General features: G+C 44.0%; 1 protein-coding gene across 1 annotated transcript in view; it reads right to left on the bottom strand.

Moving 5' to 3' along the window:
- Positions 1 to 6,177: 6,177 nt before the first annotated feature.
- Positions 6,178 to 13,382, bottom strand: part of LOC134332860 (docking protein 3) — a 15,726-nt gene continuing 8,521 nt past the window's right edge. The window contains exons 4-5 of the mRNA XM_063014691.1: positions 8,460 to 8,632; positions 6,178 to 7,035 (exon numbers count right to left, since the gene is read on the bottom strand). Of these exons, the coding sequence (XP_062870761.1) occupies positions 6,178 to 7,035; positions 8,460 to 8,632 (1,031 nt within the window). The remainder of the gene's footprint in view (positions 7,036 to 8,459; positions 8,633 to 13,382) is intronic.

The raw sequence follows: 13,382 nt of genomic DNA, 5'->3' as shown, positions 1-13,382 counted from the left end.
AACCATCACAGTCCCAAACCATCACCGTCCTAAACTACTGTCACAAACTACCAACGTCCCAAACCGCCGGAGCACACCATAAAAACAGCACGGAGACCCACCATCTAAAACCATTACCGTGCCAAACCATCACCGTCCCAAACCGCCTGAGCACACCATAAAACCAGCACAGAGACACACCGTCCCAAACCACCATCCCAAACTTCCACCACCCTAAACAACCTGTCCCAAACCACCACTGTCCAGAACCGCCATCATCCCAAACCTCCACCATTTTAAACCCAGAGCGCCCCAAACTGCCAATGTCCTAAACCACTGTCCCAAAAAACCACTGTTCCAAACCACCACTGTCCCAAACTACCATCGTCCCAAACTACTGTCCCAAACAACCCCTGTCCAAAACCACCACTGTCCCAAACAACCACTGTCCCAAACTACCACTGTCCTAAACTACTGTCCCAAACAACCACTGTGCAAAACCACTACTGTCCCAAACTATCACTGTCCCAAACTACCACTGTCCCAAACAACCAATGTCCCAAACCATCATCCCAAACTACCACAGTCCCAAACCATCACCGTCCCAATTCACCACAGTCCAAACCACCACCGTCCCAATTCACCACAGTCCAAACCACCACCGTCCCAAACTACCACTGTCCCAAACCACCACCGTCCCAAACCACCACCGTCCCAAACCACCACTGTCTTAAACTACCACTGTCCCAAACCACCACCGTCCCAAACTACCACTGTCTTAAACTACCACTGTCCCAAACCACCACCGTCCCAAACTACCACTGTCTTAAACTACCACTGTCCCAAACTACCACCATCCCAAACCCCCACTGTCCCAGATGTTGATCCATCCATTAACTGCTGAGCTATCAAAGTCATTCATTCATCTCTCTGGATTTGAATCCATTCATGCAGTAACTTTTGGGCCCTTGAGCAAGGCCCTTAACCAACTCGACTTCCAAACAAGCCACAGTGAAGAGAATGTTGCTGTACTGTACACGTGAGTATGTCGGAGCCGCTTCCTCGGTTCCTCCTCATCAGTGCGGGTGTCGCTCGTCTCTCAGAACTTTCTTCTTCTGATTATTATAAACGTTGTTCGGTTCTCGTTCCTCCTCATGTTAATGATTTAATAAAACAGCAGCGGGACGACGGCGGATCAATGAACGTCCTGATCGTTTAGCTGCAGGAGGGTGTGTGTGTGTGTGTGTGTGCTTTAGTGGTGCCTGGACGTTCGTTTGCTATGATTAGCGGCGGCTGAGCAGAATATAAATGCTAGTCGTGGTTCCTCTGCTCTGTTTGAAATATCTGTGATGATAATCAGTGATGGTGCCGCGCTGATCGTCTCTCCTCCGCTGGCGTGATGGATGAGATTTATAAAACATGTTGGACTGAAGCTGCTGTTGTTAGTTAGAAAGACTAGATATTCACACACACACACACACACACACTCACGACGAATTTTATTAAATTATTTTATTTGATTTATTTTATTAAATTATTTTATTTTATTTATTTTTTTAAATTATTAATTAATTTATTTATTATTGTAAATAATTATTATTGTAAATTTATAGTATTATTAAATATAATAATATTAATTATTATTATTAATATTATTATTATATAAGAAATGTTCTTTATTATTATTATAATTTTTTAATTAATTATTATATTATTATTAATATTATTTTTTATAAAAAAAATTATAATTAATGTTATTTTAATTATTTATTATGTTATTATTATTATTATTATTTTATTGTTGTAATTATTATTTTTATTATTATTATTACTTTTAATGAATTATAATAGTAATATTATATTATTATTATTATAAATATTAATATTTTAATTAATTATACATTTATTTACATTTATTATTAATATGTTAAAATTAATATATTATTATTATTTAATTGTAATTACAATAATAATTATTATAAATGATAATATTATAAATATTTGTATTATTATTAATTTTAATAAATATATTATTAGTATTGTTATTAATATTATGAATAATATAATAATTAATGTTTTTTTATTTGTAATTATTTATAATTATATTTTATTAATATAATATTATTTATTATTATTATTATACATTTTTATTTTATTATTTGTAATACACTATTATTATATTATTATTATATTATTATTATATTATTATTATTATTATTATATTATTATTATTATTATTATTATTATTATTATTATTATTATTATATCACATGATTTTGGAGTGTGTCTGTGGGGAGCTGTGCCCATACAGTCAAAACAGCATTTGTGAGATCAGGCACTGTTGGACAAAACAAGGCCTGATATACAATCGATATTCCAATTCATCCCAAATGTGTTTGTAGGAATTAAGATTAGGGTCTCCAGGTTAAAAGCATGTACACGGTACGTCCAAAAGTATTGGGACGCCTGATCGTGAGCTCGTCAGACGTCATGTTTCAAAAACAAACCGTATTAAAACAGACCGACCCTCTGTGTGACCTCTGTGTGACCTTTGAGCTAAAACAACAGCTGCAAGACTTTGTGTATGGGAATTTGTGCCCATTCATTAGTATAAAAGAGTATTTGTATGTTCGGGCACTGATGTCGGATCTCAGAATGAACGCAGGTCATTCCTCTGTACGAGGGTTACGATTTTTAATTCGCCGCCGTACAGGAGTGTGTTCCTCCGTTTATCTCTCACACGCCGCTGAATAAATTTCACACCTCAATTTGTAAACCAATTCGGATGAAAATTGAAGTCGCTCAGGGAGCGGCACCCCAGCGCTCGGCGTTGGTTTAATATTTATGCGCGCGTCTCCGGTTTAATTAACGCTCTGCACGTTTAGAACACGGACCGGCCTCGTTTAGCGCTGAACACACTGGATCAACACGAGCATGTGAATGCAGCATGACTGGATAAATAAGGCTGCATGGTTTACAGGGTGACAGTCGGATTTACCCACAATCCTCCTCACACGCTGTTACGACCCAGCTTTGTTTATTCACCTGTTAAATTAGTTATACAGTAAATATAGAATATATAGACAAAGGTAGTGCAGAAGGTGGATTAGCTGATCTGAATGTATTTGAGAGTGTGTGTGTCATAGTATGTGAATGTATTTAAAAGAGTGTGTGAGTGTGTGTATTTCAGTGTGTGAGTGTGTGTGTGTGTGTGTGTTTATGTCAGTGTGTGTATGTATTTGTAAGAATTTGTGTGTAAGAATGTGTGTGTATTTGTGGGAGTGTGTATTTTAGAGAGTGTGTGGTTGTGCGTACGTGTGTGTGTGTGTGTGTGAGAGAGAGAGAGAGTACTTATATATGTGAGTGTGTATGTGCATGTGTGTGTATTTGAGTGTGTGTGTGAGAGTATGTGTATGTATTTTTGTAAGTGTGTGTGTATGTGAGTATGTGTATATGTAGTAATGAGTGTGTGTGCGCTGGTGTGTGTGTGTGCGTGTGTATTGGAGTGTCTTTGCGTATGTGTGTGTGTATGTATGTGAGTGTGTGTGTGTGTGTGTGTGTGTGTGTGTGTGTGTGTGTATTTAAGTGGGTGTATTTAAGAGTGTGTGTGTGTGTGTGTATGAGTGTGTGTGTATGTAATTGAAAGTGTGTTCATGTGCGTGTGTATGTATGTATTTAAGTGTGTGTGTGTGTGTGTGTGTGTGTGTGTGATAGTGTGTGTGCGATAGTGTGTGTGCATGTGTATTTGTATGTATGTGTGTGTTTGTCAGTGTGTGTGTATGTATGTATTTGGAAGAGTGTGTGTGTATGTCAGAAGGTGTGTGTGTATTTGAACGTGTGTGTGTGTGTGTGTGTATGTATGTATTTAAGTGTGTGTGTGTGTGTGATAGTGTGTGTGTGCACGTGTATTTGAATGTGTGTGTGTGTGTGTGTGTGTGTGTATTTGAAAGAATGAGTGTATGTAAGAAAGTGTGTGTGTATTTGAGTGTGTGTGTGTGTGTGTGTGTGTGTGTGTGTGTCTGACAGCGATATTGTCCTTTATATTCAGTCACTGAAGGAGCTGCAGCAGGTGACATCTGTTAATGACACACACACACACACACACACACACACACACACTCACGAGTGGATAAATGTAATGGAGGCAGTAGATGAAAGCGGGTGAGGTGGTGCCAGCTGTGTTGGCAGCGCTGAAGGTCACATGCACACAGGTGGGCACAGAAAACATGAAGAGGTTTCACTCATTCGTTCACCAGCTGCTTTATCTTGGTCAGGGTCTCGGTGATCACACTGTCCCCACACCTCCCTGGACAGAGCGCAGATTCATCTCAGGTCACCCGTTTACTCACACACTCATGTTTAGGTTCAATTTCAGGCCAATTCACCTACTGGTAAGTCCTCAGGTCCACTCTGCTGTACGGCACCCACACCCAGTTGGAGTGTCCTTTCTGTGTGGAGTTTGCATGTTCTCCCCGTGTCTGTGTGGGTGTGTGTGTGTGTGTGTCCTGTGATGGAGTGGATCCTTGTCCATGGAGTTTCCTATCTTTCGCCCTGTGGATTGCACCCACTGCGACCCTGATCACGATAAAGCATTGGTAAAACAGAATCAATGAATAATTTATTATCCATAAACACCGAAGCTGCAGGACTTACAGACACGATCCGAACCTGAATAACCGAATCGTTTTCTCCTTCATATGTTCCATTTTTATTAAAGCCACTTTAATCTCAGGTGGTGCCGCTCGGTTCGGTCCCATTTCGGTTGATTTGTATCCAGTGCATCATTTTCTGCATCATTTTTGTTCTCATTTAGTCCCTAAATTGCACAAATTGGGGTTCAGAATCGTTTCGGTTCTTCAATTTTGTCCATTATACGGTACAGTAGAGTGAGATGGAGAAACGCTGCCCCCTGCAGGATGTGCATCACAGTGCAGCATCATTTACATTTACAGCACAAATGGAGAGAATCAGACCCTGAAAAGAGGACAGGCATCAGACCCCAAAAAGGAGGAACATCAAACCCCAAAAAGGAGAACACCAGACGACAAAATAAAAGGACATCAGACCCCAAAAAGGAGGAACATCAAACCCCAAAAAGGAGAACACCAGACGACAAAATAAAAGGACATCAGACCCCAAAAAGGAGGAACATCAGACCCGAAAAGGAGAACATCAGACCCCAAAAAGGAGAACATCAGACCTCAAAGAGAGGAACACCAGACCCCAAAAAGGAGAACATCAGACCCCAAAAGGAGAACATCAGACCCCAAAAGGAGAACATCAGACCCCAAAAAGGAGAACATCAGACCTTAAAGAGAGGAACATCAGACCCCAAAAAGGAAAAACATCAGAACCCCAAAAAGAAGAACATCAGACCCCAAAAAGAAGAACATCAGACCCCAAAAAGGAGAACATCAGACCCCAAAAAGAAGAACATCAGACCCCAAAAAGGAGAACATCAGACCCCAAAAAGAAGAACATCAGACCCCAAAAAGGAGAACATCAGACCTCAAAGAGAGGAACACCAGACCCCAAAAAGGAGAACATCAGACCCCAAAAAGGAGAACATCAGACCCCAAAAGGAGAACATCAGACCCCAAAAGGAGAACATCAGACCCCAAAAAGGAGAACATCAGACCTTAAAGAGAGGAACATCAGACCCCAAAAAGGAAAAACATCAGAACCCCAAAAAGAAGAACATCAGACCCCAAAAAGAAGAACATCAGACCCCAAAAAGGAGAACATCAGACCCCAAAAAGAAGAACATCAGACCCCAAAAAGAAGAACATCAGACCCCAAAAAGGAGAACATCAGACCCCAAAAAGAAGAACATCAGACCCCAAAAAGGAGAACATCAGACCCCAAAAAGGAGAACATCAGACCCCGAAAAGAGGACAAAAGGAGGAAAAGGAGAAAATTGGCAACTACATCAATTCACAATCAACTCTGATGGATGATAAACTGTATTTAAATATAAAGAAGTTTAAACAGTGTTTTACCATCTACTGTACATGATATTATGAAAAGATTCAGGGAATCCGGTTGTGTTGGGTGAGGCTAAATATATAAATATGTGCATTTCTTCTCTTCTATCCAAATAAAAATCTGTCTCAACATTTCTGAATAAATTATACACTAGTTTACCAAAAGTATTTGGACAGCTGACCATGAGCTTGTTGGACAAGAGCACATCTAAAGTCATTTCCCTCTTTGTATGTTCAAGTTATCGTAGGTGGCGAATCCATCTTCACAAGAGTCCATCGTGCTGGGCGGGACACTTTGGAAGTGGACGCCGGACTCGTAGGGCGGGTAGGAACAGTCCACGTCGTCTACGTTATCCACAGACTGCTCTACAGAAGCGTAGTCCTCCGGTCCGGGATAGAACGGTTCCTCGAGGTAGTCGCTGGGCGCCGGAAGGTTCGCCAGTTGCTCCATCAGCTCCTCCAGATTGCCATCCTGTCCCGGAAAGTCGAGACACATCGACTTTTCAGGTCTGTAGAAATAGTCTAGATCTTCAGGGTTGTCCACAAAGTCTTCCTTGGTGGTGTAACCGTCCACGTGTGTGACCTCTGAGTAGACGCTTTCGGCTCCGTAGTCGTCCGAGGCGGGAGGGACGTCGAACATCGGCGTCGGAGGTAAAGGGTCAGGCGGCTCCTCGTCTTCCTGAAGGTCGTAGCACGGACTGAACTCTGGGAGGTTCTGCTGCCTGGAGTTCCTGCCGTTCTGCGACGTTCCTTTGGGTTTGCTGACAGAGGCGTAGATGAGGCCTGGAGATTCGCCGCCGGCGCTCCGTGCGTTTTCCTTTTTGCCGCTCAGTTCGATGGCGCTCAGCGAGACGCTCTGGGTCAGAACCCTTTTCTTCGAGGGCTTCCTCGTCTCCGGGGGCGTGTTCGTGACCCGCCGCTCTTTGGGTCTCGTCCCGGACTCGTCCTGAGGAGGAACGTTCTGGATGGCGCCACTGACGATGTTGAAGAGGTGTTCACCGTGAGGGGTGGTGAATTCGAAGTAGCCCTCGCCAGATTCACACCTGCGACCCGCTTCAAAGTTGAAGCACGTCTAGAGACCGACAGGAAGTATGAGAGAAATGAGATCAGCCATAACATTAAAACCACCTCCTTGTTTCTACACTCACTGTCCATTTTATCAGCTCCACTTACCATATAGAAGCACTTTGTAGTTCTACAATTACTGACTGTAGTCCATCTGTTTCTCTGCATGCTTTGTTACCCCCTTTCATGCTGTTCTTTAATGGTCAGGACCCCCACAGGACCCCCACAGAGCAGGTATTATTTAGGTGGTGGATGATTCTCAGCACCGCAGTGACACTGACATGGTGGTGGTGTGTTAGTGTGTGTTGTGCTGGTACGAGTGGATCGGACACAGCAGCGCTGCTGGAGTTTTTAAACACCTCACTGTCACTGCTGAACTGAGAATCGTTCACCAACCAAAAACCTCCAGCCAACAGCGCCCCGTGGGCAGCGTCCTGTGAGCACTGATGAAGGTCTAGAAGATGAGCGACTCAAACAGCAGCAATAGATGAGCGATCGTCTCTGACTTTACATCTACAAGGTGGACCGACTAGGTAGGAGCGTCTAATAGAGTGGACAGTGAGTGGACACAGTGTTTAAAAACTCCAGCAGCACTGCTGTGTCTGATCCACTCATACCAGCACAACACACACTAACACACCACCACCATGTCAGTGTCAGTGCAGTGCTGAGAATCATCCACCACCTAAATAATACCTGCTCTGTGGGGGTCCTGTGGGGGTCCTGACCATTGAAGAACAGGGTGAAAGGGGGCTAACAAAGCATGCAGAGAAACAGATGGACTACAGTTAGTAATTGTAGAACTACAAAGTGCTTCTATATGGTAAGTGGAGCTGATAACATGGACAGTGAGTGTAGAAACAAGGAGATGGTTGATCTGTGTAAGACCAAAAGTATTCGGACACCAAACCATGCTCAGGGGCCCAGCATTGACAACTTGGCAGTGGTGGGGCTTAAACCGGCAACCTTCTGATTACTATGTCAGGACTGAGCTATAACAGAGTGACCTTTTCATCTAGAACAACAGCCGCTCTTCTGAGAAGCTTCTCACAAAACTGTGGGAATTTGTGCCTCAATGAAAGCCTCAGTCGGTGTTCTGGTTCATTCCAGAGCTGTTGAGTGGGGCTGAGGTCAGGGCTCTGTGCAGGACACTGGGGTACAGTCATGCTGTAACAGGAAAGGACCTTCCCTAAACTGTTGCTGCACAGTTGAAAGCAGGTCATTTCCTTTATATCACTGATTTATTACTTCTGTTACTTCAGTAATTGATGAGAATTTAACCTCGCTGGCTGATAGAAGGGGCGTCCCAATACTTTTGGCTGTACAGTGTATATTGTTTACATTTCTTAAACAAAACCAGTCTTGACCAGTTTACAAACGCCCCGAACTGGTCATCCTGGACAAACCTAAGTGCTGCAGTGACCATCTTACCGGATCTTGGCCGAACTTCCTGACCAGGTGGTACGGCCAGCTCAGCACCACCTGCCTGGTTCTGCGGTTCTTCAGAAGTAAGCGGTCGCTCTGCGGCGCGAGGAAATATTCACCGTCCAGTTTACACCGAACCGCCGCGTCCGTCTCCACGGCAGCCACCGGGAAATCTTTCACTGCAACCATCACAAAGGAAAACAGAGAGTTCATCCACGTACAGTTCAATTAAAAAGCCATACATATGATCTTTTGTGCTACTGAATGGGCACAAATCCCCACAGACGTACTTCAATATCCTATGAGAAGCCTTCTAAGCTGCACAAATGCACTTTTGCACTACTGAATAGGCACAAATTCCCACAGACACACTTCTATGTCCTGTGACAAGTGTTCTCAGCCATATAACTGCTCTTTTGTACTACTAAATAAGCACAAATTCCCACAGACGTACTTCAAACTCCTGTGAGAAGCCTTCTTAGTAGGGATGTCCCGATCACGTTTTTTTGTTCCCGATCCCGATCCCGATCTTTAATTTTGATCCCGATCCGATACCGATTCTCAAACCGATACTTGTATTTTCTAGATATTGTCTAGATAAGAACTAGATAATACTGATCACACAGTGCACACTTCAACTACATTACAGTTATTCACATTAATCTAATGTACATGTTTAACAACTGAATAGCTCTGCAGTGCTGTAGGAAAAAAAATGCTGCATCCAAACTATTGCTTAATGTTCTTTTACAAAATAAAAGTAAACAAACCTAGTGCAGCATTGTAGTAAAAATGAAGTGAGATAATTACAGTTTCACTTTGAACTTTATATTCAAAGAACATAATTCTGTTTAATGCAGTGATACACTAAACATGAACAAAAATCTCCACTCACACGTGGTGTAGCAGCTTAACTTGAATATAAAAAAACAAATAAGTTACTTAACAGCATTACAGTAAAACCTGAATACCAAAATAAAATGGAAAGTCACTCTTTCAGTTAAAGTGCTTGTATTGTGACGATGGTTTGATGGACTGGTCTACGCAAAGTGAGTGTGTTTTGACCCTTTGGGGCTTCCATAGTGCATGGGATAGCGTGCTCGGCTCTAGCTGTCCACTATTCGGAACAGAATAAGTTAATAAAGTGCTCTGCTCCCGACAATTAGTGAATATAGCGTGTATTTATTTCTTTATTAAGCGAGTGCATCACTACGACGCTGGGTTACATAACTAAGCCAATCAGAGCGCTCGATACTGAGATGTCGTTCAGTCTTGTAACACGTAAACTGGTAAAAGCTGTATGTTCTGGTCCTGAAGTTTTCATACTGGGATTAAAAGTGATTGTTTAGTAAACCGGAGTGATCCTGGACTCACACACCGTATAAACAGTAAAATTCTACAGTAATGAACGCAGCTCTGCTCCCACCGCCTGGTGAAGCGCTCGCACTGCAGACGTTACACTTCACTGCTGGACTCGTTTCACTTTCCAATTTAAAGTATTTCCACACAGCGGACATGCTGACGTAAAACAAAAGATCGGGTTATGATCGGCATAAGTAAAGCCGATTTCCGATCAGTTAAAAATGCCTTGATCGGCCCCGATCCCGATCTGTGAGATCGGATCGGGACATCCCTACTTCTTAGCTATACAAATGCTCTTTTTTGGTAGTGAATGGCCACAAATTCCCACAGACATACTTCAAACTCTTGGGAGACGCCTTCTCAGCCATTCAAATACTCTTGTGCACTAGTGAATGAGCACAAATCCCCACAGACGTACTTCAAACTCCTTTAGGAAGCCTTTTCAGAAGAACAGCAGGTGTCCGAATGGCCACAAATTCCCACAGACATACTTCTAACTCCTGTGAGACGCCTTCTCAACCATACGAATACTCTTTTGCGCTAGTGAATGAGCACAAATTCCCACAGACACACTTTAAAATCGTGTGAGTAGTGCAAAAGTGCATTTGTACAGCTGAGAATGCTTCTCATAGGATATTGAAGTGTGTCTGGGAATTTGTGCCCATTCCCCAGAACAAAAGAGCATTTGTACAGCTGTAGGCTACAACGTTTCTATTTAGCTCCGTTATCCCTGAGTAAAAAAATGCTTTTATTTAAAACATAATAAATGAATGCTGAGTCCGTGCTGAACTGGTGTAAATTTGGCGGCTGGTTAAATCGAGGCTAAATAAAGAAATGAAACTGAGCTGCGGTCGAACCGAAGGAAGGAAGTGGTTCTTCTTTACTCTTCTTTACTCTTCTTTACTCTTCTTTACTTTTACTTACAGTTGGAGAACATCTCGTCTCATCGGGGCTTCCTTCGTCTCTACGTCCTGCCCAGTTCAATTCACTCATTACTTCCACCTACTGCTTTGATTTAACGACTATATCTATTCCCTCGTTTACTCAGGGAGCCGAGCGTCCTGCTCTTTAAACCAAGTTATCCATCTACGGCACGTTTCAACTGCTCCTGTATTTAGGCGTCGCCACAGAACGAAGTGGGACGGTCTTTACGTTGGATGGCCTTCCCGACACAACACACCTACTTCTATCCGGGCTTGGGACCTGCACTGAGAGACATTGACAAGTGCACCTACCAATGGTTAGGCTGTTTCGACCATCCCCCTTGCCCCGCCCAGACACCCGTCCGGACCATAACACCACTGAGTTTCAAACCTTGGATTGTTGAGGGTTGGGAGTCTTGCTCAGGGGTCCAGCTTGGCTTTAGTGGTGCTTGAACCAGCAACCTTCTGATCAGTAGTTCAGTACCTCAACTGCTGAGCTCTTGCTGCCAACAGCGACTGATCCCAGCTTCATCAGTCATGGTTTTCATTTCATCTTCATGATCATCCTGGAGGTCATGGTGGGTCCACGTGCCCCTGACACTGGACAGGACAGTGTTACATCACTGGGCTCTTCAAGCACAGCCAATCACGTCCTGCTGGGGATTTGAACCCTGGATACTCAGATCTCTGCAATAGTGGCTAGCATGTTTTACCACTGCGCCACCTGAAGGACTCCAATGCACCCTATAGTTGAGGGTTGAGAGCCTTGCTCAGGGGTCCAGCTTGGCTTGGGTGGTGCATGATCATCCTGGAGGTCGTGGTGAGTCCAGGTGCCACAAATTCCCCAGACGCCAGACAGGACGCCCATCCATCACGGGGCTTTTCAGACACAACCAATCACGTCCTGCTGAGGATTCGAACCCTGGATCTTTATATCTCTGCAATAGTATTAGCATACCTAAGTGACTCCAATGCAAATTGTTGAGGGTTGAGAGTTTTGCTCAGGGGTCCAGCTTGGCTTGGTTGGTGCTTGAACCAGCAACCTTCCGATCAGTAGTTCAGTACCTCAACTGCTGAGCTCCCGGTGCCAACAGCAGTTCTGCAACTGATACCAGCTTGGTCAGTCCTGGTTCATCTTCATCCTGGAGGTCGTGGTGGGTCCAGGTGCCCCAAATTCACCAAACACAGCCAATCACGTCCTGCTGGGGATTCGAACCCTGGATTCCAGCGCTGAACGACATTTAGCACTGCACCACTGCCATCATTCGAGGTTTCCCAGCAGGACCAGCCACCTTCTTCTATCACTCAAAGGTCCAGTTCTGATGCTCAGGTGCCCAATGTAGGCGCTTTCGGAGGTGGACAGGGGTCAGCATGGGCACTCTGACCGGTCAACAGCTAAGCAGGTCCACTGTGCTCACTACAATACCTGCCAACCACGACGTTGCTCAGATCCTCCCGCCTGGTCGTTTTTCCAGCTCCAGCACTTCACCTTCAGGACGGATTGTTCTATTGCCGCCTGATGTATCGCCGCTCCTGACGGGTGCCAGAGTAACGAGATAATTCATGTTATTCCCTCCACCTGTCAGTGATTGTAATGCTGCGGCGTTTATAAAGACGTGTAAAGAGCCGAGGAACCTTTCAGACGTCCTCAGTGAGAGAAACATGTTTGTGTGGGTGCTGGAGAGGACGTGCAGAACCGACACCACACGGCCAAAAGTAAACACCCCTGAGCCTCCAAACCACCAGGACTGGAGATGCAGTATTAACGCTGAACTGTGTTAACAGCGTGAGGAGAAGTTTTTTTTGTGTCTCCTCTATTTCGATCAATCTGGATTTGGAGCCAAACGCTGAGCGAGAGGGCCCGTCCTGAATTTAATGGAAGAGGAGTCGCCACCTGTGGCTCGAAATGGTTCAATCGTCTCTGGCCAGAGGACACACACACACACACACACACACATCGATGATAATGTTTGCTCTGTCCACCCAGAAGTGAATCTGTGTGTCAAACGGTGAAATAATCCAAAAGTATTCGGACACCTGAGCGTGAGCTTGTCAGACGTCCCATTTTAAAACCAAAACACAAGTGACGTTGTTGTGATCTTTTTAGCTAAAACTATTCCGATATTCGATAATTAGAAGGGGTGTCCCAATACTTTTGTCCCTAAAGGACACCAGTACCAACCAAGACCAGAACAAGGCATACACCTGTGCCAACCAGGACCAGACCAAGACCTACACCACTACCAACCAAAACCTACAAGAGTGCCAACCAAGACCAGACCAAGATCTACTCTATACCAGCTAAAACCAAAACAAACATCAATGACAACCAAGACCTCACAAAGACCAAGATCTAAATAATTACTAACCAAGATAAGACCAAGACAAACACCCGTACCAACCAGGACCAGACCAAGACCTACACAAGCAAAGACCAAGACCTTCACCAGTTCCAACCAAGACCTACACCAGTACCAACCAAGACCTACACTAGCACTAACCAGGAACAGACCAAGATCTACACCATGCAAGGACCAAAACCCATAGCAGTACCAACCAAGATCTACACAAGCAAAGGCCAAGACCTCCACCAGTACCAACCAAGACCTGACCAAGACCGACACCAGTACTAACCAGGATCAGA

This window comes from Trichomycterus rosablanca, chromosome 18 (assembly GCF_030014385.1).
Source record: "Trichomycterus rosablanca isolate fTriRos1 chromosome 18, fTriRos1.hap1, whole genome shotgun sequence".
Classification (NCBI taxonomy): Eukaryota; Metazoa; Chordata; class Actinopteri; order Siluriformes; family Trichomycteridae; genus Trichomycterus; species Trichomycterus rosablanca.
This window is presented reverse-complemented; position numbering and strand designations above follow the sequence as displayed.